A 25,722-nucleotide genomic window follows, 5' to 3' on the forward strand; every position below is an offset into this window, starting at 1 on the left:
ATTACTAAAGGGACACTTGTTAAAGGTTCATGTTGGGGCGGCCTAGTGGTTAGAGCCAAAATGTTGCTGGATCAAATCCCTGAGCTGACAAGATAAAAACATCTGTTCTGCCTCTGAACAAGGCAGTTCACTGTTCACCGGTAGGCCCTCATTATTGTAAATAACAATTTGTTCTTAACTGACTTGCCTTGTTAAATAAAAAGGTTAAAATAAAAATTCTTGTCAACTCTCATGAAATGAGGCAAATGGTGAAAAAAAAAAAGTTTAATTGCGTGAAAGTACATATGCAAATATTATTTAACAAACAAGCATTTTCCAGTACCGGTACTTGAAAAAGTTGTTTTTCCAGTATATGTACACTGTGTGTTGTTTCTATGGAACAACAGATGAAAATGTAGAATCTTAAAAAATATATACAAAGTTGATCTAAAATATTGTCAAACAGAAAATGAACTTACAGCAAATGCTACTATGAAGAAGTCTGTCCTAAAACACAAAAGCCTAGTAAAACCTGAGTATCACAATTAAAGCAAGGCCGTTTGAAGTATTACCATTCAGTTAAACTAAAAGCTTTCACATAAAAATGCAACTACAAAAGATTGTTTTCAATATATGACTTCTGAAAAATGTTCAGAAATGGATCACTTCTTCTGCCACAGCGACAAGATAAATACTAAAATAAGTCATATTTATCACATTATAGGTTGTTGTGACACAAATCAATCCCATCCACATCTCTTTTGCTTGTGTGTTAAATCCCCCTAACACTCCATATCCTAGCCTGTTGCCTGACTGCTATACAGCCTTGTATCCATATATGCTGGATATCCTGACCATGAAACGTTAAATACATATCAACTGTCCATTTGGTGCTTGAAAACCTTCAGACAACTATCTACTTTTAACGGCTATGATTTGAAATGAGATGGCCATACACGTATTGTAATCAATGTTCAGCTTGGCTACCATCGGGTAGTTGTCTGATGGTGTAGCCAGCACTACCATTACAAATACCAGATTGTTTGGGTTAAAATACAGACAGGATTCAACACAACCTTCCTGTATATATGCAGAGATTAATAATACCTTTTACAGACAGTACAAAATCCAGGATATAAAAAAAACATACTTTTTTGGCTTTTTATGTAAAACACAGGTTTTTTGTCTGGTTCTTCAAACATAAGTCCACCATCTTCTTTTACAATAAGACTTTGACTTGAACAGGAACTTCCTGTCTTCATTGTCCAACGTATTCTAGAATCTACACACAGCAGAGGAATGTGTGAATGTCCAATCACAATCATAGATCCTGGTTAGAAGTTCCATTGGGCGATCCAAAGAACGATCAGTGTTCCAAAGAGTCCAGGTTGTGTGATGTCACACCCTGAATGCACTAAGGAGTACGGTGTCCAAAACAAACAATGAATCTTCCCAGCATGGTACATTCTCCTTATCAACATCCTTTGATATTGAAACTATTGAAGAATCAAATCACAGTATCCATATAGAAGCTGAATGTTTGATATCTTATTGCAATGAGAGGCTAGTGCAACAAGCAGTACATGCCATTGGGGGTTGTGTGGAGATGGCTCCTTGCATCTCCAGGTCTCCAAGGCTGACAGTAGCCTGGTCTCAGATCTGTTTGTTTTTTACAGAACATTCTGGGACCAGGCTAAGTAGGTAAGGGTTGAGAGAAGGTGTACATGGACAATGCATAGGTAGGTAAACACTCAACATCATCCTTTGGGATTCAGCTGAGTCTATTCTAAAGAATAGTAGACTGAAGTTCGTTCATAGTGTTTCTCTGTACTGACGTTCATACTGACATTCATACTGTTTCTCTGAATGCTCTTCATCACAGGATGAGGTATGAGGGTCTCTGCAAAGGAATGATTAAGGACTCATTGTGCTTAGGGTTTCACAGCCAAGATGATCTTCCCATTCTAGTGTGTGTGTGTGTGTGTGTGTGAGAGAGAGTGTTACTGTTTGGTCTGTTTGAGCCTCTCGATGTGGTGACATAGCTTGAGGGCGGGGCCTAGCTTCAGACCCATGTACTTCATGATGATGTCACTACGTAGAAGCATTAGCGCCTTTCCGTCGATCTCCTGAAGACAAGAGACAAACGCAGTCAGAAAGAGGGCGTAGCACCAACACAGCCAAGATGGCCGAAACATCAATGATTAACTCTTCTAAATGAAAGGTTGTGTTTTTTTACGTTCAACAGTGATAGGTGCACCTTTTCCCCAACACAGAACCAACATAACAGCAGAACAACAACATAATTCTCTCTGAGCTGAGATGTCCAGACAGACATCAACAGAAAATGCCAAACAGAAATTGTCTGGCGTCGTACTGTAAACATTCACTAGGTTGTAGATGGCCTGTATGGTTAAACAGAGTTGGGTTTTCCTGGAGGGAATTAAAGTGATCCTCTCCAGACAGGTAGGGAAGGTTCTGAGACAGCCCACTGCTAGACTCCCAGGTTATAGACTAAACACAGAGGACACAGGCCATAGGAATACAACACTGTTGTAAATCTATCTCTGTGACACAGGCGTCCTCCCTTTATGCTTCCTGCTTCTGACAGGGACATACACACAGCAAGGAGGGCTGGAGCACATCAGAACCAGACCAGACACCTAACACATATCCAGGCTGCATCACAGCAAGGAGGGCTGGAGCACATCAGAACCAGACCAGACACCTAACACATATCCAGGCTGCATCACAGCAAGGAGGGCTGGAGCACATCAGAACCAGACCAGACACCTAACACATATCCAGGCTGCATCACAGCAAGGAGGGCTGGAGCACATCAGAACCAGACCAGACACCTAACACATATCCAGGGTGCAGTTATTTTTGGGGGATATTTTTTGAATTTTTACACAACATTAAAATAATCTAGGGAGCATCTCAAATAGTGTAACATCAGGCCTGGACCCGGCCCTTAGACACACATCTAGGGGGCATCTCAATAGTGTAGTGTCTGCCTCTCCTTGTCTCCTTTCCTCTATCAGCAGTGATGCTCCAAAGGAAGAAAAAGGACAAGAAACGTCATCAATCAATAAATAAATCAATCAAGGTCCACTCACGTGTTTTCTGAAGAGCTCCACGTGGGGTCCGAGTGTTTGGGGGTCGGCGTCGTGGACAAACTGCATCACCTCATCCACAGACCAGGAGGAAGGGGCGTTCCCGGCCCCGTTCCCCGCTGCAGCCTCCCGGTCTGCAGCTGCCAGGTGCTCAGGACCTGTGGTGGAGCTCGCAGCTGAAGAACAGAACAGACAGACAGAGCAGCAGAGAGTCAGAATTCAATATTCACCTCTCTATTTAACCACCATGAATACCAATCGTTTCAGACTTTACAGGGTGGCACGCTAGCCTATTGGTTAGAGCGTTGGACTAATAACCGAAAGGTTTCAAGATCAAATCCCTGAGCTGACAAGGTAATAATCTGCCGTTCTGCCCCTGAACAAGGCAGTTAACCCACTGTTCCTAGGCCGTCATTGTAAATAAGAATTTGTTCTTAACTGACTTGCCAAGTTAACTAAAGAAAACTACTTTACAGGGAAGGTACAACATATCCATGGCATTGTCCACTAGGTGGCAGTGCTAGACGACATATTTACTGACAACACTTCTGTTAAACGAATGAAAATAAAAACACCATCGCCTTTCTTGAATTGACTTGTCTTGCTAGCACTGTCTTAGCTGCTTTATTGAGGAAAATGTACTGACTATGACTGAGATGTGTGGGTGTCTCACCTAGCTATCTGAAGATGAATGCGCTAACTAAGTCGCTCGGGATAAGAGTGTCTGTTAAGTTACTAAAATGTTGAATGTGATCTGCTCCAACACAGGAAGCCCCAAAATAGACAAAAAAAAAATCAACATTCTAACAAATGTAAATGGCCAACTAGAATCTAGAGGCACACACAAGGCCCGCCCAGTCAGCCAGCCAATGGGGGTTCAGCTCTTACAAGGCCTACCTTCCACTCTTCTCTGTAGCCCTCTGGACCCCAGGTCGGGAGGGTTGGGGGCCAGGCGCCTGAGGGGTGGTGGTGGGGGGTGACCAGGGCCAGACCCAGGGTAGTAGGGGCTGCTGGACCCCTGGCCACGGTACTCTGAGGTGGTGCGTTGTGTCAGGGGGTGAGGGGTCATAGAGGGAGAGGTGGAGGTGTCCATAGGGTCCTCAGTCAAACCGTTCTCACTGCGAGGAAGGGGCTCTGATGGAGGGTAAGAGAGGTAGGATCGTCAGCGTATAGACACACACACTAATACAGTGTCACACACATGAATGAAGTAAAATGCCATCTAATAATGTGCCATGAGAAACTAAACAAGTGTTTGATGATCGGTGATTAATCATGAAGTGGTAGCTTAGCCGTTAGCTGCTTGGTGATCGGTGATTAATCATGAAGTGGTAGCTTAGCCGTTAGCTGCTTGGTGATCGGTGATTAATCATGAAGTGGTAGCTTAGCCGTTAGCTGCTTGGTGATCGGTGATTAATCATGAAGTGGTAGCTTAGCCGTTAGCTGCTTGGTGATCGGTGATTAATCATGAAGTGGTAGCTTAGCCGTTAGCTGCTGATGCAATTACATTGAACAGTGGCAGGTCATCAATATCTGTACAGTTACTAGGACTTCAATAATAAACTATACAAGCGGAAGTTTTAATTAATCAAACAGCAGTTATGCATTAAGGAAAGTGTTTCAATAATGTAGAATCAGGAGGCAATAAGAAGGAAGACGATTGGCCACAACTATCACTCTACTGAGGACACAAGGAAGTGGTTATTTGTGTTAATTCAGTCCAGCACTGGGCTGCATCTTAATAGTGTAGAGAGGCTTCCTCTCCTTCTAGTTAATCACAGTGCCCAGTCCAGCACTGGGCTGCATCTTAATAGTGTAGAGAGGCTTCCTCTCCCCATTTCATCTGCACTGACATTAAAGAACTGGAAAGGTGATAGTCAATTCCTGGGTAGCTATCCTCCATTTAGTTTTTTCCTTATCCTGTATTTTGTGTTTATATATCAGTACTGAAGGAGACGAGATGACAAAGGAAGGACAGGAGGTAATTTCAAACTATTGCGATGCATCTCCAGTGAGTGCACCAGGGGTAGCTCTGAGGCCGAGGGGTGTTAGTGTACCTTCCGAGGGGTGTGCCTCTGTGCTGTGCAGCCGTTTGGAGGAGGACAGGGGGGCAGGGTAAAGGTTACAGTCCCTGTCTCTGTCCATCTGGAAGCGCCTGCTCCTTCCTACGGTGCCTCTGGCTATGGACAAGGCCTCTGACATCTCTTCTTTTACTGGAGACAACAGAGGAGAGGAGAGACAAGACATGGCATCAGCTACTGCCAACTGAGGGCCACTGAGATATCTCTATAAACTTGTGTTTTTTGGGGTCTGATGTTTCATGTGGGTCAGTGACCTGTTGAAGAAAATGCTATGACATTATAGATGACCAATGGAATATTAGAGAAATAGCCACAGTTTCTAATGCGACTGTTGATGGTGTATGTTGATGGAAAATACATGCTGGCTTGTGGCTTTGTGACAAAGATAAGGAAAAGCTCACACACACACACACGCCACGGTTTGCAGGCATTACCTGACGTGCTCCTGTCGTAGGCTGTGTGTCCAGTGGAGGCCATGAATGCAGGGCTAAAGGGTTGGGAGGAGAACAGGTTGTCACTCTGCAGCTGGTGACACAGAGTCTCCATGAACCTGAGCACGAAGGAGGCAGAGGAGGCATGGGGCAGCTTGACATAGTGGATCCCCCCATCAGACCGCACTGCAGGGTGGGAGACAGAACAGATAGCCACAGTCATATGGTATCTAGCTGATTACAGAGGCACTGAAGGCCTGGGGCAGCTTGACATAGATGAGCCTTCCATCACTACATACTGGGAGAGGGGAGAAAGCAAACGTCAGTGTTGGACTAAACCAGAGTCCCCTGAAGTCATTGTTCTGCTGATGTGGTTGTACAGTTGAAGTCAGAAGTTTACATACACTTAGTTTGGAGTCATTAAAACTTGTTTTTCAACCACTACACACATTTCTTGTTAACAAACTATAGCTTTGGCATGACACAAGTAATTTTTACAACAATTGTTTACAGACAGATTATTTCACTCTATCACAATTCCAGTGGGTCAGAAGTTTACATACACTAAGTTGACTGTGCCTTTAAACAGCTTGGAAATTTCCAGAAAATTATGTCATGGCTTTAGAAGCTTCTGATAGGCTAATTGACATAATTTGTGTCAATTGGAGGTACCTGTGGATGTATTTCAAGGCCTACCTTCAAACTCAGTGCCTCTTTGCTTGACATCATGGGAAAATCAAAAGAAATCAGCCAAGAACTCAGAAAAACAATTGTAGACCTCCACAAGTCTGGTTCATCCTTGGGAGCAATTTCCAAACGCCTGAAGGTACCACGTTCATCTGTACAAACAATAGTACGCAAGTATAAACACCATGGGACCACGTAGTCATCATACCACTCAGGAAGGAGACGCGTTCTGTCTCCTAGAGATGAATGCACTTGGTGCGAAAAGTGCAAATCAATCCCAGAACAACAGCAAAGGACCTTGTAAAGATGCTGGAGGAAACAGGTACAAAAGTATCTATTTCCACAGTAAAACGAGTCCTATATCGACATAACCTGAAAGGCCGCTCAGGAAGGAAGAAGCCACTGCTCCAAAACCGCCATAAAAAAAGCCAGACTACGGTTTGCAACTGCACATGGGGACAAAGATCGTACTTTTTGGAGAAATGTCCTCTGGTCTGATGAAACAAAAATAGAACTGTTTGGCCATAATCATCATCGTTATGTTCGGAGGAAAAAGGGGGAGGCTTGCAAGCCGAAGAACACCATCCAAACTGTGAAGCACAGGGGTGGCAGCATCATGTTGTGGGGGTGCCTTGCTGCAGGAGGGTCTGGTGCACTTCACAAAATAAAATGGCATCATGAGGACGGAAAATTGTGGATTTATTGAAGCAACATCTCAAGACATCAGTCAGGAAGTTAAAGCTTGGTCGAAAATGGTTCTTCCAAATGGACAATGACCCCAACCATACTTCCAAAGTTGTGGCAAAATGGCTTCAGGACAACAAAGTCAAGGTATTGGAGTGGCCATCACAAAGCCCTGACCTCAATCCTATAGAAAATGTGTGGGCAGAACTGAAAAAAAGCATGTGTGAGCAAGGAGGCCTACAAACCTGACTCAGTTACACCAGCTCTGTCAGGAGGAATGGGCCAAAATTCACCCAACTTATTGTGGGAAGCTTGTGGAAGGCTACCCGAAATGTTTGACCCAAGTTAAACAATTTAAAGGCAATGCTAGCAAATACTAATTGAGTGTTTGTAAACTTCTGACCCACTGGGAATGTGATGAAAGAAATAAAAGCTGAAATAAATCACTCTACTATTATTCTGACATTTCACATTCTTAAAATAAATTGGTGATCCTAACTGACCTAAAACAGGGATTTTTTATTAGGATTAAATGTCAAGAATTGTGAAAAACTGAGTTTAAATGTGTTTGGCTAAGGTGTATGTAAACTTCCCACTTCAACTGTATGTATCTGGACTGAGAGAGGCAGGCAGAGGCACTCAGCAGATGGAGAAATGACTGATTATTTGGTTTCTATGGCGCAGTAACAGACAGGATTATTTGGTTTCTATGGCGCAGTAACAGACAGGATTATTTGGTTTCTATGGCGCAGTAACAGACAGGATTATTTGGTTTCTATGGCGCAGTAACAGACAGGATTATTTGGTTTATTTGGTGCGGTAACAGACATGATTATTTGGTTTATATGGTGCGGTAACAGACATGATTATTTGGTTTATATGGTGCAGTAACAGATGGCCCAGCATCAGATGACCCGCCAACACACAGACTGGGACCCCCCCAGGGAGCCCCTCCCAAACCAGGTTACGCACACATGTCAGTTCTCATTACCCCCAGACACATGACATCAGCTGCTGCACACACACTTTATCCCACCAGGCATTATCCAGTGCACCATGTGGGCCCTGCAGCCTAAACCAATTCCTACTGCCTGATTGAATCCCCAGCCTATCCCATATTCCCATTTGGCATTATTTTAATGAGGACTGAGGAACTATTTGAATATGTAGCCCTGTCTGTGTAGAGTAGACGGTCTAGGGAGTGGGGTGTTCTTCTGGCTTCTTCATCATGTCATGGAGTAACAACCCTAGTGTTTCTGTCCAGTGAGGTTTGGACCATCTGAGTTCGAACCTGAGTCTCCGACACATCACAGGACTGTGTTAGCAAGCTGAACTAAAGCTTACAGGCATGAGCTTGAGGAAGCTAACAAGTCTTCAGCTCACAGGCAAGCTTAGTTACTCATCACGTCAGCACAGCAGTTCACCGACCCACCTTCATTACACAACCATAGAACACCTCAACAATACTACACTAGCTATAACCACAGACCATATATCAGGACAGGCCCCAGCTAAAATGGCTGACCAACTGTTCCATTCTGATGTATAGGGACTACATGACATCAGCCTATCTAGGGTTCTATATCTATGGCTATAATACCTCTGATGATCTCTCCTCCTATCTAGGGTTATATATCTATAGCTATAATACCTCTGATGATCTCTCCTCCGTCGGACTGGGACTGTAGGAAGCTGAAAAGGAAGGTAGGCTGGTAGGCACAGTCCACACATGCCTGAACAGCCTGCTGTAGGACAGTGTTGACCGGACCCGGCCCAAAGTGGTCCGGCAGCTGCTGCAACTGCTTCCTGTCCAGGTGTGGGCCGCAGGCTCCGTGCTTGTTCACGTACACACACACTGGAGGAGAGAGAGAGAGAGAGATGAAGGTCAGGAGGCACTAGAACATGTCTAAAGCTTCATTCTAGATGTATCAGTTAAATCATTCAGAACAAGGGACCAGCTGGACTGCTCTAGATGGATCAGTTAAATCATTCAGAACAAGGGACCAGCTGGACTGCTCTAGGTGGATCAGTTAAATCACTCAGAACAAGGGACCAGCTGGACTGCTCTAGATGTATCAGTTAAATCATTCAGAACAAGGGACCAGCTGGACTGCTCTAGATGGATCAGTTAAATCATTCAGAACAAGGGACCAGCTGGACTGCTCTAGATGTATCAGTTAAATCACTCAGAACAAGGGACCAGCTGGACTGCTCTAGATGGATCAGTTAAATCACTCAGAACAAGGGACCAGCTGGACTGCTCTAGATGGATCAGTTAAATCATTCAGAACAAGGGACCAGCTGGACTGCTCTAGATGTATCAGTTAAATCATTCAGAACAAGGGACCAGCTGGACTGCTCTAGATGGATCAGTTAAATCATTCAGAACAAGGGACCAGCTGGACTGCTCTAGATGGATCAGTTAAATCACTCAGAACAAGGGACCAGCTGGACTGCTCTAGATGTATCAGTTAAATCATTCAGAACAAGGGACCAGCTGGACTGCTCTAGGTGTATCAGTTAAATCACTCAGAACAAGGGACCAGCTGGACTGCTCTAGGTGGATCAGTTAAATCACTCAGAACAAGGGACCAGCTGGACTGCTCTAGGTGTATCAGTTAAATCATTCAGAACAAGGGACCAGCTGGACTGCTCTAGATGGATCAGTTAAATCATTCAGAACAAGGGACCAGCTGGACTGCTCTAGATGGATCAGTTAAATCACTCAGAACAAGGGACCAGCTGGACTGCTCTAGATGGATCAGTTAAATCATTCAGAACAAGGGACCAGCTGGACTGCTCTAGATGGATCAGTTAAATCACTCAGAACAAGGGACCAGCTGGACTGCTCTAGGTGTATCAGTTAAATCACTCAGAACAAGGGACCAGCTGGACTGCTCTAGGTGTATCAGTTAAATCATTCAGAACAAGGGACCAGCTGGACTGCTCTAGATGTATCAGTTAAATCACTCAGAACAAGGGACCAGCTGGACTGCTCTAGGTGGATCAGTTAAATCACTCAGAACAAGGGACCAGCTGGACTGCTCTAGGTGTATCAGTTAAATCACTCAGAACAAGGGACCAGCTGGACTGCTCTAGATCGATCAGTTAAATCATTCAGAACAAGGGACCAGCTGGACTGCTCTAGGTGTATCAGTTAAATCACTCAGAACAAGGGACCAGCTGGACTGCTCTAGATCGATCAGTTAAATCATTCAGAACAAGGGACCAGCTGGACTGCTCTAGATGGATCAGTTAAATCACTCAGAACAAGGGACCAGCTGGACTGCTCTAGATGGATCAGTTAAATCACTCAGAACAAGGGACCAGCTGGACTGCTCTAGATGGATCAGTTAAATCACTCAGAACAAGGGACCAGCTGGACTGCTCTAGATGGATCAGTTAAATCATTCAGAACAAGGGACCAGCTGGACTGCTCTAGATGGATCAGTTAAATCACTCAGAACAAGGGACCAGCTGGACTGCTCTAGATGTATCAGTTAAATCATTCAGAACAAGGGACCAGCTGGACTGCTCTAGGTGTATCAGTTAAATCACTCAGAACAAGGGACCAGCTGGACTGCTCTAGGTGGATCAGTTAAATCACTCAGAACAAGGGACCAGCTGGACTGCTCTAGATGTATCAGTTAAATCACTCAGAACAAGGGACCAGCTGGACTGCTCTAGATGTATCAGTTAAATCACTCAGAACAAGGGACCAGCTGGACTGCTCTAGGTGTATCAGTTAAATCACTCAGAACAAGGGACCAGCTGGACTGCTCTAGATGTATCAGTTAAATCACTCAGAACAAGGGACCAGCTGGACTGCTCTAGGTGTATCAGTTAAATCACTCAGAACAAGGGACCAGCTGGACTGCTCTAGGTGTATCAGTTAAATCACTCAGAACAAGGGACCAGCTGGACTGCTCTAGATGTATCAGTTAAATCACTCAGAAAAAGGGACCAGCTGGACTGCTCTAGGTGTATCAGTTAAATCACTCAGAACAAGGGACCAGCTGGACTGCTCTAGGTGGATCAGTTAAATCATTCAGAACAAGGGACCAGCTGGACTGCTCTAGCGTGGGCATATATACTGAGTGTACCAAACATTAGGAACACCTTCCTAATATGGAGTTGCACCCGCTTTTCCCCTCAGAAGAGCCTCAATTTGTCGTGGCATGGACTCTACAAGGTGAAAGCGTTCCACAGGGATGCTGACCCATATTGACTCCTATACTTCCCACAGTTGTGTCAAGTTGGCTGGATGTCCTTTGGGTGGTGGACCATTCTTTATACACACAGGAAACTGTTGAGTGTGAAAACCCCAGCAGCGTTGTAGTTCTTGACCCTAACCGGTGCTCTTGGCACCTACTACCACACCCCGTTCAAAGACATTTAAATATTTTGTCTTGCCCATTCACCCTCTGAATGGAACACAATCCATGTCTCAATGGTCTCAAGGCTTAAAAATCCTTTAACCTGTCTCATCCCCTTCATCTACACTGATTGAAGTGGATTTAACAAGTGACATCAATAAGGGATCACAGCTTCAACCTGGATTCACCTGGTCAGTCTATGTCAAGGAAAGAGCTGGATGTTTTGTCCACGCAGTGTATATCTGTTAATACAGCGATCTGTTAAACTGCATCAATGTTATTATTTACCTGACAGGACTGAGTCTTACCTGTGGAGACCACTCCAGGGCTGGAGCTGAGGCTGTTGTCCTTTGGTCCATGAACGTTGATCAGTCTGGTCTCAGAGGCTGTAGTATATACAGAGCCTGTCCCCGAGGACGGCAGCACACGTGGCTTCCTCTGAACAAACACAACCTTGTTCACTGACAACTCTTTGATCCCTATCATATACTGACACTACACAACACACCCACTGTAATAATACCACTGTGATGTTGTCATACAACATCGTGTAAATTGACTGGACTGGATATGAAACTCCTCCAGGAGTGTTAACTGCAGCCAATCACTGCAACCAGTCACATGTACATTTCATTAAACAGATTTACAATAAAAATGCTGTTCCAATAAGCATACTTTTTCAGTCCAGTACTAAACTCAATCTGGATCCAGGAAACTGGTTCATTGACCATAGCTCCTTACCTTGCTCCCAGGCTTGGGCCCCCTCTTCTTATGGGGTCTGGGTGCTAGCTGGGAGCCGGAGACCTGTGGCGTACCATTCAGAGCAGCCTCGGCTGCGGCCTCCGCCGCTGCCTTGAGCAGGGCGATGGTCTGGAGTTTGGGGCGCCGGCCACGGACCCCTTTCCGCACGGGCAGAGGGGGCAGCGGGTGGGGCAGGCGATAGGAGGAGGGGGACTGCATGGAGCGTCTGGAGGGGGTGGGGGGAGAGGAGGAGGCTGGGAGGAAGAGGGCCTTGGGGAGGGTGACTGAAACGAGAGGAAAGGCAAAAGGTGGAATTAGAAAATTACAATGGGAAGTTATTTGCCACTGCAATATCACCAGGAATTCAGTCATTCACAACAACTGAAAACGTAGCTTATAATGACCATAGCTGTTTTTGTTTCTTACCCAAGGTTCATTTAATAATGTTGCATTTAAACACAGCTATTGTTGAATGAATCCATGGTATTAAGGCTTATGAAAAGGGGAGCTACGGTTCTGGGAGGCAAAACAGGAGGACTTCCTGGACACACACACACAAATCAATCACTGTCTGTTCCGATTCGCGTTAAGAATTCCACTGAGGTGAAGCGAGTCTACACTCTGCAGCACCAGTAGATCAAACACTGTCTGACACACATGAATAACAACTTTGATCTTCCCGCTTTGATTCAAAAGCCACAGCTCAAAGTCAGACTTCATACATAATACTACTTCCAATCCAATTCCACACACAAACAATCTACCTCCCCAGCTCCAGCCAGGCAGCCAAAGGTTCTTTCAAATATCCAAAGCGTCACATTTCCACTCCTCGTGTTGGTTGGCTACATTTCAAGTGTTCGCTGCTCGCCCATTTTCCCCTCAAAACATTGAGTCAGTGAAAGGAATGGTTGGAATCTTTAAGAGGAGGAAAAGGAAGCAGTAGAGGCAGGAATCTTTAAGAGGAGGAAAAGGAAGCAGTAGAGGCAGGAATCTTTAAGAGGAGGAAAAGGAAGCAGTAGAGGCAGGAATCTTTAAGAGGAGGAAAAGGTGAGACATACCAGAGTATCCATCACATTGGGGATAAGGGATACGTTTCCAGTGTGTTGTGTTCTCTGGGTCTAACAAGTCTTTTGTCTGGGGCCCTCCCCCCTTTCATTATAGAGGTCAGGGGTCAGGCTCCCCTGAGACCAGCCAGGTAATCCCCTTCTGCAGACAGCCTGCCTTCATCTCACCTAGATCACAACACTAGGCTACTGTTACATGTTCAATTACTAAACTCCAACCTACCATTACTACTATGAGGTTTAGGTTTGTTATAACACTGCCATGCCAATCAATAGTTTAAAAGACAGTTGAACCAAATGAAAACCTAGTCTAATATACAGACAATGGGTTTTCTAGGGGTGAGGTTCGCTAAGGGTTGAAATCTTTGAATTTAAACAGCTTGGTATACAGGGCACTTATTATATAGACAGGACTAAACACATCCCTAGACCAGCTATAAAGACAAACACTTATTATATAGACAGGACTAAACACATCCCTAGACCAGCTATAAAGACAAACACTTATTATATAGACAGGACTAAACACATCCCTAGACCATCTATAAAGACAAACACGTATTATATAGACAGGACTAAACACATCCCTAGACCAGCTATAAAGACAAACACTTATTATATAGACAGGACTAAACACATCCCTAGACCAGCTATAAAGACAAACACTTATTATATAGACAGGACTAAACACATCCCTAGACCAGCTATAAAGACAAACACTTATTATATAGACAGGACTAAACACATCCCTAGACCAGCTATAAAGACAAACACTTATTATATAGACAGGACTAAACACATCCCCAGACCATCTATAAAGACAAACACTTATTATATAGACAGGACTAAACACATCCCTAGACCATCTATAAAGACAAACACTTATTATATAGACAGGACTAAACACATCCCCAGACCATCTATAAAGACAAACACTTATTATATAGACAGGACTAAACACATCCCCAGACCAGCTATAAAGACAAACACTTATTATATAGACAGGACTAAACACATCCCCAGACCATCTATAAAGACAAACACTTATTATATAGACAGGACTAAACACATCCCCAGACCAGCTATAAAGACAAACACTTATTATATAGACAGGACTAAACACATCCCCAGACCAGCTATAAAGACAAACACTTATTATATAGACAGGACTAAACACATCCCTAGACCATCTATAAAGACAAACACTTATTATATAGACAGGACTAAACACATCCCTAGACCATCTATAAAGACAAACACTTATTATATAGACAGGACTAAACACATCCCTAGACCAGCTATAAAGACAAACACTTATTATATAGACAGGACTAAACACATCCCCAGACCAGCTATAAAGACAAACACTTATTATATAGACAGGACTAAACACATCCCTAGACCATCTATAAAGACAAACACTTATTATATAGACAGGACTAAACACATCCCTAGACCATCTATAAAGACAAACACTTATTATATAGACAGGACTAAACACATCCCCAGACCATCTATAAAGACAAACACTTATTATATAGACAGGACTAAACACATCCCCAGACCATCTATAAAGACAAACACTTATTATATAGACAGGACTAAACACATCCCCAGACCATCTATAAAGACAAACACTTATTATATAGACAGGACTAAACACATCCCCAGACCATCTATAAAGACAAACACTTATTATATAGACAGGACTAAACACATCCCCAGACCATCTATAAAGACAAACACTTATTATATAGACAGGACTAAACACATCCCCAGACCATCTATAAAGACAAACACTTATTATATAGACAGGACTAAACACATCCCTAGACCATCTATAAAGACAAACACTTATTATATAGACAGGACTAAACACATCCCCAGACCATCTATAAAGACAAACACTTATTATATAGACAGGACTAAACACATCCCCAGACCATCTATAAAGACAAACACTTATTATATAGACAGGACTAAACACATCCCTAGACCATCTATAAAGACAAACACTTATTATATAGACAGGACTAAACACATCCCCAGACCATCTATAAAGACAAACACTTATTATATAGACAGGACTAAACACATCCCCAGACCATCTATAAAGACAAACACTTATTATATAGACAGGACTAAACACATCCCTAGACCAGCTATAAAGACAAACACTTATTATATAGACAGGACTAAACACATCCCCAGACCATCTATAAAGACAAACACTTATTATATAGACAGGACTAAACACATCCCTAGACCAGCTATAAAGACAAACAATAGCAGGATAACCTTATTTTCTATTAGGTATTGAGATATATATATTTTTTCACTCATTATGGAACGCGCAATGCAGAGAACACTGGAAGAAGAATGATCATTTAATTATCATAGTGAATTATTGTAATGTTTGTTTATGTGTCAATTAATCCCATAAGGGATTGGTTGCCAATTGGCGATTTGACACGAAAATAACATTTTAATTCATTAAATAATGTAATTCATTCATTCATTCATTCATTCATTCAGCAGCAGGTAAAACTACCATATTCAAATATCCTTCTCTCATTACTGCTCTATTTAATCTCAGCTGTCGTTTATAACTAATTCTTATCAAGACCAGCAGACTACTGACTTAGACTTTTAAATTCTACTGGAGCTCAATGCATTCTCTCCTTCTGGTCCCTGTCTCTCTATCTGGCCCAGCAACACAATGGAGTGGAAAGTCTAGGAGGAGATCTGCCATTCAAAGCATCAAGTCAACCCGTCCATCAATAGAGGTGGAAAAAATGGCACATCCAGAGAAAGACATTGAAAGGCATTGTGGGTAATCACACAAAAGCAGCCAATGGCACCGGCCGCACAAGTCAGTCCACGATTCTGAGTTGTATTATTAGTAGCAGTGTGTGTGTGTGTGTGTGTGTGTCTGTGTGTCAAATATGCCCTGATAAGCATCTCCTATTTCAACAGAACTCTAGACTGGTTGTCTAGTAGAGAGCAGACCTTTACAGCGTTCTCTATGGGCCAGCAAAATGCCTCTATGGCTGGCTCTACAGCGTTCTCTAAGGGCCAGCAAAATGCCTCTATGGCTGGCTCTACAGCGTTCTCTAAGGGCCAGCAAAATGCCTCTATGGCTGGCTCTACAGCGTTCTCTATGGGCCAGCAAAATGCCTCTATGGCTGGCTCTACAGCGTTCTCTATGGGCCAGCAAAATGCCTCTATGGCTGCTTAAGAAGCTTGGAAAAAGGTTTCATTGAGAGATGAGGGAAAGTGGGGGAAGAATAGACGTGTGTTTTGTTTCACAAGGAGGGAAAGATCACTCACTAGGGGCGGGGCGGGGCAGGGCTACCCCCCCCCCCCCACACACACACAGACAGGGACACACACACACACACACACACACACACACACACACACACACTACAATACTCCACCTCTCCACAACAGCTTAGCGAGCAATAGATAAAAACATATTTTAGTTCCAAGTCAAGACAAAGTTTCATTTCCATTCCATTAAACTGTCCCCCAAGTTGTTCTAACATAGAACCTTCCATTCAGTTTATATTAAACTGTCCCTCTAGTTGTTCTAACATAGAACCTTCCATTCAGTTTATATTAAACTGTCCCCCTAGTTGTTCTAACATAGAACCTTCCATTCAGTTTATATTAAACTGTCCCCCTAGTTGTTCTAACATAGAACCTTCCATTTAGTTTATATTAACCTGTCCCCCTAGTTGTTCTAACATAGAACCTTCCATTTAGTTTATATTAAACTGTCCCCCTAGTTGTTATAACATAGAACCTTCCATTCAGTTTATATTAAACTGTCCCCCTAGTTGTTCTAACATAGAACCTTCCATTTAGTTTATATTAAACTGTCCCCCTAGTTGTTCTAACATAGAACCTTCCATTTAGTTTATATTAAACTGTCCCCCTAGTTGTTCTAACATAGAACCTTCCATTCAGTTTATATTAAACTGTCCCCCTAGTTGTTATAACATAGAACCTTCCATTCAGTTTATATTAAACTGTCCCCCTAGTTGTTCTAACATAGAACCTTCCATTCAGTTTATATTAAACTGTCCCCCTAGTTGTTCTAACATAGAACCTTCCATTTAGTTTATATTAAACTGTCCCCCTAGTTGTTCTAACATAGAACCTTCCATTTAGTTTATATTAAACTGTCCCCCTAGTTGTTCTAACATATAAACTAAATGGAAGGTTCTATTAAACTGTCCCCCTAGTTGTTATAACATAGAACCTTCCATTCAGTTTATATTAAACTGTCCCCCTAGTTGTTCTAACATAGAACCTTCCATTTAGTTTATATTAAACTGTCCCCCTAGTTGTTCTAACATAGAACCTTCCATTTAGTTTATATTAAACTGTCCCCCTAGTTGTTCTAACATAGAACCTTCCATTTAGTTTATATTAAACTGTCCCCCTAGTTGTTCTAACATAGAACCTTCCATTCAGTTTATATTAAACTCTCCCCCTAGTTGTTCTAACATAGAACCTTCCATTTAGTTTATATTAAACTGTCCCCCTAGTTGTTCTAACATAGAACCTTCCATTTAGTTTATATTAAACTGTCCCCCTAGTTGTTCTAACATAGAACCTTCCATTTAGTTTATATTAAACTCTCCCCCTAGTTGTTCTAACATAGATCCTTCCATTCCATTCCGTTAAACCTGTCCTGTGTTCTGCAGTAAGAGTGTAAGGAGTTAATCATGATGGGTCATTTCAGGCTGACCCAATGACCCGGTGGCCAGGAGGTCTGGATCCCCGGGGCGGTGAGGGGCGCTGCTACAGGGGGCTGAGAAGTGTGGCTCCTGCCTGGCGGCCTGGATGACTGGTTGGGGGTTGGGTCGGGGCCTGTGTGTGTGTGTGTGTGTGTGTGTGTGTGTGTGTGTGTGTGTGTGTGTGTGTGTGTGTGTGTGTGTGTGACCACGCCTCAAGCCGTATTACCCAGCTTTCCTTCCTGTAATATTTCCATTTCAGTTTGAACTGGGAGCTCTGGGAGGTCTGGAGGGAGCTCCCTGGTGCAGTGTGAATATGAACCATATGATTTGAGACCAGGGGAGGATTGGACTGGGGTTTAGAGAGGAGGTAGTATGGTAGATCAGGGAAGGGCTGGGGTTTAGAGAGGAGGTAGTATGGTAGACCAGGGAAGGGCTGGGGTTTAGAGAGGGGGTAGTATGGTAGACCAGGGGAGGACTGGGGTTTAGAGAGGGGGTAGTATGGTAGATCGGAGGGCTGGGGTAGAGAGGGGGAGGGGGTGACCAGGGGAGGACTGGGGTTTAGAGAGGAGGTAGTATGGTAGATCAGGGAAGGGCTGGGGTTTAGAGAGGGGGTAGTACGGTAGACCAGGGAAGGACTGGGGTTTAGAGAGGAGGTAGTATGGTAGACCAGGGAAGGACTGGGCTGGGGTTTAGAGAGGGGATAGTACGGTAGACCAGGGAAGGACTGGGCTGGGGTTTAGAGAGGGGATAGTACGGTAGACCAGGGAAGGACTGGGGTGGGGTTTAGAGAGAAGGTAGTATGGTAGACCAGGGAAGGACTGGGGTTTAGAGAGGGTAGTACGGTAGACCAGGGAAGGACTGGGGTTTAGAGAGGGGGTAGGGTGGTAGACCAGGGGAGGACTGGGTTTTAGAGAGGGGGTAGTATGGTAGACCAGGGGAGGACTGGGGTTTAGAGAGGAGGTAGTATGGTAGACCAGGGGAGGACTGGGGTTTAGAGAGGGGGTAGTACGGTAGACCAGGGAAGGACTGGGGTTTAGAGAGGGGGTAGTACGGTAGACCAGGGAAGGACTGGGGTTTAGAGAGGGGGTAGTACGGTAGACCAGGGAAGGACTGGGCTGGGGTTTAGAGAGGGGATAGTACGGTAGACCAGGGAAGGACTGGGGTTTAGAGAGGGGGTAGTACGGTAGACCAGGGAAGGACTGGGGTTTAGAGAGGGGGTAGTACGGTAGACCAGGGAAGGACTGGGCTGGGGTTTAGAGAGGGGATAGTACGGTAGACCAGGGAAGGACTGGGGTTTATAGAGGGGGTAGTATGGTAGACCAGGGGAGGACTGGGGTTTAGAGGGGAGGTAGTATGGTAGACCAGGGGAGGACTGGGGTTTATAGAGGGGGTAGTATGGTAGACCAGGGGAGGACTGGGGTTTAGAGAGGGGGTAGTATGGTAGATCAGGGGAGGACTGGGGTTTAGAGAGGGGGTAGTATGGTAGACCAGGGGAGGACTGGGGTTAAGAGAGGGGGTAGTATGGTAGACCATGGGAGGACTGGGGTTTAGAGAAGGGGTAGTATGGTAGACCAGGGGAGGACTGGGGTTTAGAGAGGGGATAGTACGGTAGACCAGGGAAGGACTGGGGTTTATAGAGGGGGTAGTATGGTAGACCAGGGGAGGACTGGGGTTTAGAGGGGAGGTAGTATGGTAGACCAGGGGAGGACTGGGGTTTATAGAGGGGGTAGTATGGTAGACCAGGGGAGGACTGGGGTTTAGAGAGGGGGTAGTATGGTAGATCAGGGGAGGACTGGGGTTTAGAGAGGGGGTAGTATGGTAGACCAGGGGAGGACTGGGGTTAAGAGAGGGGGTAGTATGGTAGACCATGGGAGGACTGGGGTTTAGAGAAGGGGTAGTATGGTAGACCAGGGGAGGACTGGGGTTTAGAGAGGGGGTAGTATGGTAGACCAGGGGAGGACTGGGGTTTAGAGAGGGGGTAGTATGGTAGACCAGGGGAGGACTGGGGTTTAGAGAGGGGGTAGTATGGTAGACCAGGGGAGGACTGGGGTTTAGAGAGGGGGTAGTATGGTAGACCAGGGGAGGACTGGGGTTTAGAGAGGGGGTAGTATGGTAGACCAGGGGAGGACTGGGGTTTAGAGAGGGGGTAGGGTGGTAGACCAGGGGAGGACTGGGGTTGAGAGAGGAGGTAGTATGGTAGACCAGGGAAGGACTGGGGTTTAGAGAGGGGGTAGTATGGTAGACCAGGGAAGGACTGGGGTTTAGAGAGGGGGTAGTATGGTAGACCAGGGGAGGACTGGGGTTTAGAGAGGGGGTAGTATGGTAGACCAGGGGAGGACTGGGGTTTAGAGAGGAGGTAGTATGGTAGACCAGGGGAAGACTGGGGTTTAGAGAGGGGGTAGTATGGTAGACCAGGGGAGGACTGGGGTTTAGAGAGGGGGTAGTATGGTAGACCAGGGGAGAACTGGGGTTTAGAGAGGGGGTAGTATGGTAGACCAGGGGAGGACTGGGGTTTAGAGAGGGGGTAGTATGGTAGACCAGGGGAGAACTGGGGTTTAGAGAGGGGGTAGTATGGTAGACCAGGGGAGAACTGGGGTTTAGAGAGGGGGTAGTATGGTAGACCAGGGGAGGACTGGGGTTTAGAGAGGGGGTAGTATGGTAGACCAGGGGAGAACTGGGGTTTAGAGAGGGGGTAGTATGGTAGACCAGGGGAGGACTGGGGTTTAGAGAGGGGGTAGTATGGTAGACCAGGGGAGGACTGGGGTTTAGAGAGGGGGTAGTATGGTAGACCAGGGGAGAACTGGGGTTTAGAGAGGGGGTAGTATGGTAGACCAGGGGAGGACTGGGGTTTAGAGAGGGGGTAGTATGGTAGACCAGGGGAGGACTGGGGTTTAGAGAGGGGGTAGTATGGTAGACCAGGGGAGGACTGGGGTTTAGAGAGGGGGTAGTATGGTAGACCAGGGGAAGACTGGGGTTTAGAGAGGGGGTAGTATGGTAGACCAGGGGAGGACTGGGGTTTAGAGAGGGGGTAGTATGGTAGACCAGGGGAGGACTGGGGTTTAGAGAGGGGGTAGTATGGTAGACCAGGGGAAGACTGGGGTTTAGAGAGGGGGTAGTATGGTAGACCAGGGGAAGACTGGGGTTTAGAGAGGGGGTAGGGTGGTAGACCAGGGGAAGACTGGGGTTTAGAGAGGAGGTAGTATGGTAGACCAGGGAAGGACTGGGGTTTAGAGAGGGGGTAGGGTGGTACTGATAGCCCCAGGTAGACCCATTTAAACAATCTGTTACTGTGTCAAACATCAAACAGAACAATTATTTTTAGAGTGAAAAAACATTTAACTTGATGGAAAAGTACTTCTACTTCAGGATGTTCTAATAATTAGAAACAAGGTTTTTGCATAAAAAGATGGGTGACTATTTCCATAAACATAAGAGAGTAAAGCAATTCTCTAAGGGCTAAATAGTGTATTTAAATGTATGGACAATTATATTCTGGAATTTACATTTATGAAGCAATTTGCATGGTTCTATTGCATGGTTCTGACACAATTCCGTTGTCTTAACACATACCAACCCTGAGCAGAGACCAGAAGTCCTAAATATCAATGACTGTACCCTATAAGCCCTCGTTTCAATAATTCAAATCAACCAGAGCAAACAAAGAGAGTGGTTGAAACAGTCAGGGCCATGCAAACAATAGCTACATCATCTGCATTAAGTACATCTACGGGTGACTGAGATGCAACAGCCATTCATTCACCAAACAGTGGATTCCCTCCTTTCTAGAAACTGACTGCTAACCAAGACGAAGTCTAACGCCGGCTCTCACGTGAGAGGAAGAGGAACTGAACAGCCACCACTAGTTAAAAATAGACACGAGACAAAAGCAGAGGCAGCAAACTCACCAGGAACTCCCAACACGGCGCTACGTTTCCGGGCAGCAGTCCACAACAACAGAACAGTCCCTCTTTACTAGTTTGACCCCTGGTTAACGTCAGGGTCTCTCTCTCTCTCTCTCTCCCCTCTTCTCCCTTTTCCTCTCTCTCTATTCTCCCTATTTCTCTCTCCTTCCCTCGTTCTCTCTTTTTCTGTCCAGCTCCAGTCCACAACAAAGCCCCATGCTGCTGCCTGCCTGACTGAGGCGGTATTAGAAACAGGAGGAGCTGGCTGCTAGTGGCCCCTCCCTCTGTCCCTGTGAATGAACAGAGCAGAGCAGCAGAGAGCTGAATGGCTGATTTGCATCGCTGGGAAAGAGGAGGGGGGTGGATGGGGCTAGCAGGCGGAGGAGGAGTGGGAGGGAGGGAGGGGTAAAGGGGGAAGGGTTTTATGCATGTGATCAAAGAGCTATATTGACAGTGCTCATCGGTCACCTGCCTGCCGTTCACTCTCCTCGCCAGGCCCCTGTACAACTCTCTGAGGGGCGAGGGGGGTTGAGAGGCGGGGTGCCTGGGGAGAGGGGTGGGGGGGGGGGGGGGGTGTGTAAAAGGTTCAAATGGAAGAGAGGACTCCGATTGAGGAATGGGCACAAGAGGTCTCCTGTAGGCTGCATTAGAAGGCTCAGACAACCCTCCAGGAGAATGGGAGGAAAGGGGAGAGGGGTCTCCTGTAGGCTGCATTAGAAGGCTCAGACAACCCTCCAGGAGAATGGGAGGAAAGGGGAGAGGGGTCTCCTGTAGGCTGCATTAGAAGGCTCAGACAACCCTCCAGGAGAATGGGAGGAAAGGGGAGAGGGGTCTCCCCGACTCGGAACCCAAGAAGAGGGGGGGGGGTCCCTCATCCCTCTCTCCGTAACCCAAGCCTATTCAGACATCCCTGGAGGACCTGGTGAAAGACAGCTTGGATAGGGGCAGGAAACAGTGGCAGGGAGTACGGAGCAGCAGCAGCCACGGCTTTACATACCATGTCTGTCTCAAATAACACCTTGTGCCCTTTATAGGGGTCCTGGTCTATAGTAGTGCACTATAAAGGGAATAGGGTGACATTTAGGAAGCAGCCCTCCTGCTTCAGAAAGTCTCCTAATCTGACTGATCTGAGGCAAACAAAGACTGCTTCATCTCCAGAAAACAAGACCTCAATGCTGCTCATATGGATATTTCACCATGGAGCCAGAGAAATGATCTGAGGGTTATTTACTTCAGGTTATAATAAGACCATAATACATGGGGGTGTTGCTTGGCAGCCTGCCGGTGGGGTTAGGGTGTAGGACTGTGAACTACAGGAAATGATTCCCCTAATAAATTCAGAAATGGTCTGTTGTAAAAGTGTCAGATGAAGAGGCTGTTTTCCCATCATGCATAACTAATGCTAGTGAGGTAGAACAGACACAACCAACCAAAGACAACAGCTAGAAATTCACTTCAGCACACTCCTCTACTGTTTCTTTACAAACACATAGTTCATGAAGATCAATCATCATGTTACTTTAACTGAAGTGGTAAATAAGAATGAAAGTGTTCTACAGTGTTTGTTTTGAAAAAGCAACAGTTATTCCTCATTTACTGATGAAGAGCATTTGTGTGGCATTTTTATACAATGGGATTAAATTATTATTTTATGAATTTAAAAAAATCTATTCACTACAATACTAAAATGACACTTTTCTTTTGTAATTGTCTTTCTCTACTCTAACAGTAGAACAACAAGACGTAAACCGTTTGGCTGCTAGTAAAAAATATCAAAAAACACCACCAAAACGTCATTTGATAAACTATGTTTAATTGTATGACACATCCGCTAAAGTTCATTTCACCTCATAAAACTAAAGTTAATTTCACCTCATAAAACTAAAGTTCATTTGACTTTGATGAAAAAGTCAAAGTTGGCAACTCAAAGCTAAATTACTTTTTATTTTTTATAAAATCTACAATAAAGAGTTCATGTTTAAGGGAAAAAGTAACTATATATCAGGATCAAAATTATATGAAAAACATTTTTAATATTTATTATTTTCTGATTGCTAAAATAAAACCCAAAACAGCCTTTTGCTAATAAGGAAAATGAAAACATCCCTAACTGTACATTAGTATGGGAAGGATTTAGTCTAGAACTGATTCTCTGATCAAACTGTCAGTGTTAAAGGTAATAACAGACTGGGCTGAATGTACTTTCATAAGGTCATTGAATGGCTTATTGTTTAAAGATTCTCACGTTCCTTCTCTTAATCAAAAAACTAAAATAATGTTTATTTTATAATGGATAAAATATACACTTTCTTACATCCCTTAATCTGATTACTCAATCACTGTTAATTAAAACCAAAAACTAAAATAGTGTAGGAGATAACTATTGAAATGTAAATGCTAAATAATCGGTGGGCTGTTCTCTCCACTGTGCGTCCGGCAGTACTCTTTTTCCATCAGACTGCATGCTGTCTCAACAACCAGGGGGATGTTCAACAATAGAGACGTGGGTAAAGTGTAAGGCCGCCCCTTCAACCACGCCCACACCCCCTCTACCCCCACATCCCTCCGATGGCTCATAACTGAGACCGATCTTCTGCCAATTATCCCCTAATCACACTCACATTGGAAGGGAGATGGAGGGGAATAGTCCCCACCCTGAGGATAGATCTCATTGGTCTCTAAAAGCAGCTAAGGGAAGGAAACGTTTTTCTCCATCTAAATTTCTGCATCAAATGAACAAGTTGCATTGATAACTTCTTATAAAAGATTCGTAATACAACTTGGTAGAAATTATGATCAAACCAAACAAAAGTTTAACAAAACATAAAAATAAAAACAAATGTTTGTAAGATGACTAAAAATTATAAATGTTCATTACCTCTTTTAAAAGCAGCAATATGTCACTTTTTGGGGACCCAACCAAATTCACATAGACATGTGTTTATATAGATCTGTCATTCTCATTGAAAGCAAGTCTAAGAAGCAGTAGATCTGTTCTATGTGCTCTATTCCTATGCTTCCCGTTCTTAAAAATGTTGGTTTTGCCTCGATTACTTCCGGTTTTCTTTCACCAGATTCAAACAGCTGAAAACACAGTTTTGTTTGTTTAATGAAAATATATTTCACAGCTCTTTAGACATTACAATGATTCTACTCACAGCTCTTTAGACATTACAATGATTCTACTCACAGCTCGTTAGACGATACAATGATTCTACTCACAGCTCTTTAGACATTACAATGATTCTACTCACAGCTCTTTAGACGATACAATGATTCTACTCACAGCTCGTTAGACGATACAATGATTCTACTCACAGCTCGTTAGACGATACAATGATTCTACTCACAGCTCGTTAGACGATACAATGATTCTACTCACAGCTCTTTAGATGATACAATGATTCTACTCACAGCTCTTTAGACGATACAATGATTCTACTCACAGCTCGTTAGACGATACAATGATTCTACTCACAGCTCTTTAGACGATACAATGATTCTACTCACAGCTCTTTAGACATTACAATGATTCTACTCACAGCTCTTTAGACGATACAATGATTCTACTCACAGCTCTTTAGACGATACAATGATCCTACTCACAGCTCGTTAGACGATACAATGATTCTACTCACAGCTCGTTAGATAGTGTAGAGAATCATTGTACCATGTATTGGTTGTTTTGGAACAAACTGAAATCAGGAGAACTATTAGAATTTTAGCAACCAGGAAATAGCAGAGCGATTTCTGCATATTGCATCTTTAAAAAACATAGCAAAAGAGATAGAAATCTGAAGCCTGATAAATACTTTTTTCAGTCAGAGAAATGTGAGCTGTTGGCCTGAACAAGGTGGTAGTAAACCCCCCACCAGACTGACTGTTACTGATACTGAGATAGAGGAAGTGTGTGTTT

At 44.3% G+C, this 25,722-nt stretch overlaps 1 protein-coding gene across 3 annotated transcripts in view; it reads right to left on the reverse strand.

Moving 5' to 3' along the window:
• Positions 1–249: 249 nt before the first annotated feature.
• Positions 250–25,722, reverse strand: part of LOC106575969 (sex comb on midleg-like protein 2) — a 53,799-nt gene continuing 28,326 nt past the window's right edge. For 2 of the 3 annotated variants that reach the window (XM_045699505.2, XM_045699506.2), the window contains exons 10-17: positions 12,093–12,376; positions 11,660–11,789; positions 8,627–8,830; positions 5,608–5,790; positions 5,150–5,305; positions 3,981–4,226; positions 3,096–3,268; positions 250–2,105 (exon numbers count right to left, since the gene is read on the reverse strand). In XM_045699505.2, the coding sequence (XP_045555461.1) occupies positions 1,980–2,105; positions 3,096–3,268; positions 3,981–4,226; positions 5,150–5,305; positions 5,608–5,790; positions 8,627–8,830; positions 11,660–11,789; positions 12,093–12,376 (1,502 nt within the window). In that variant the 3' untranslated portion in view covers positions 250–1,979. The remainder of the gene's footprint in view (positions 2,106–3,095; positions 3,269–3,980; positions 4,227–5,149; positions 5,306–5,607; positions 5,791–8,626; positions 8,831–11,659; positions 11,790–12,092; positions 12,377–25,722) is intronic. The other variant, XM_045699508.2, reaches the window with a different exon arrangement.

The sequence above is a fragment of the Salmo salar genome, chromosome 17 (genome assembly GCF_965601325.2).
Source record: "Salmo salar chromosome 17, fSalSal1, whole genome shotgun sequence".
Lineage (NCBI taxonomy): Eukaryota > Metazoa > Chordata > Actinopteri > Salmoniformes > Salmonidae > Salmo > Salmo salar.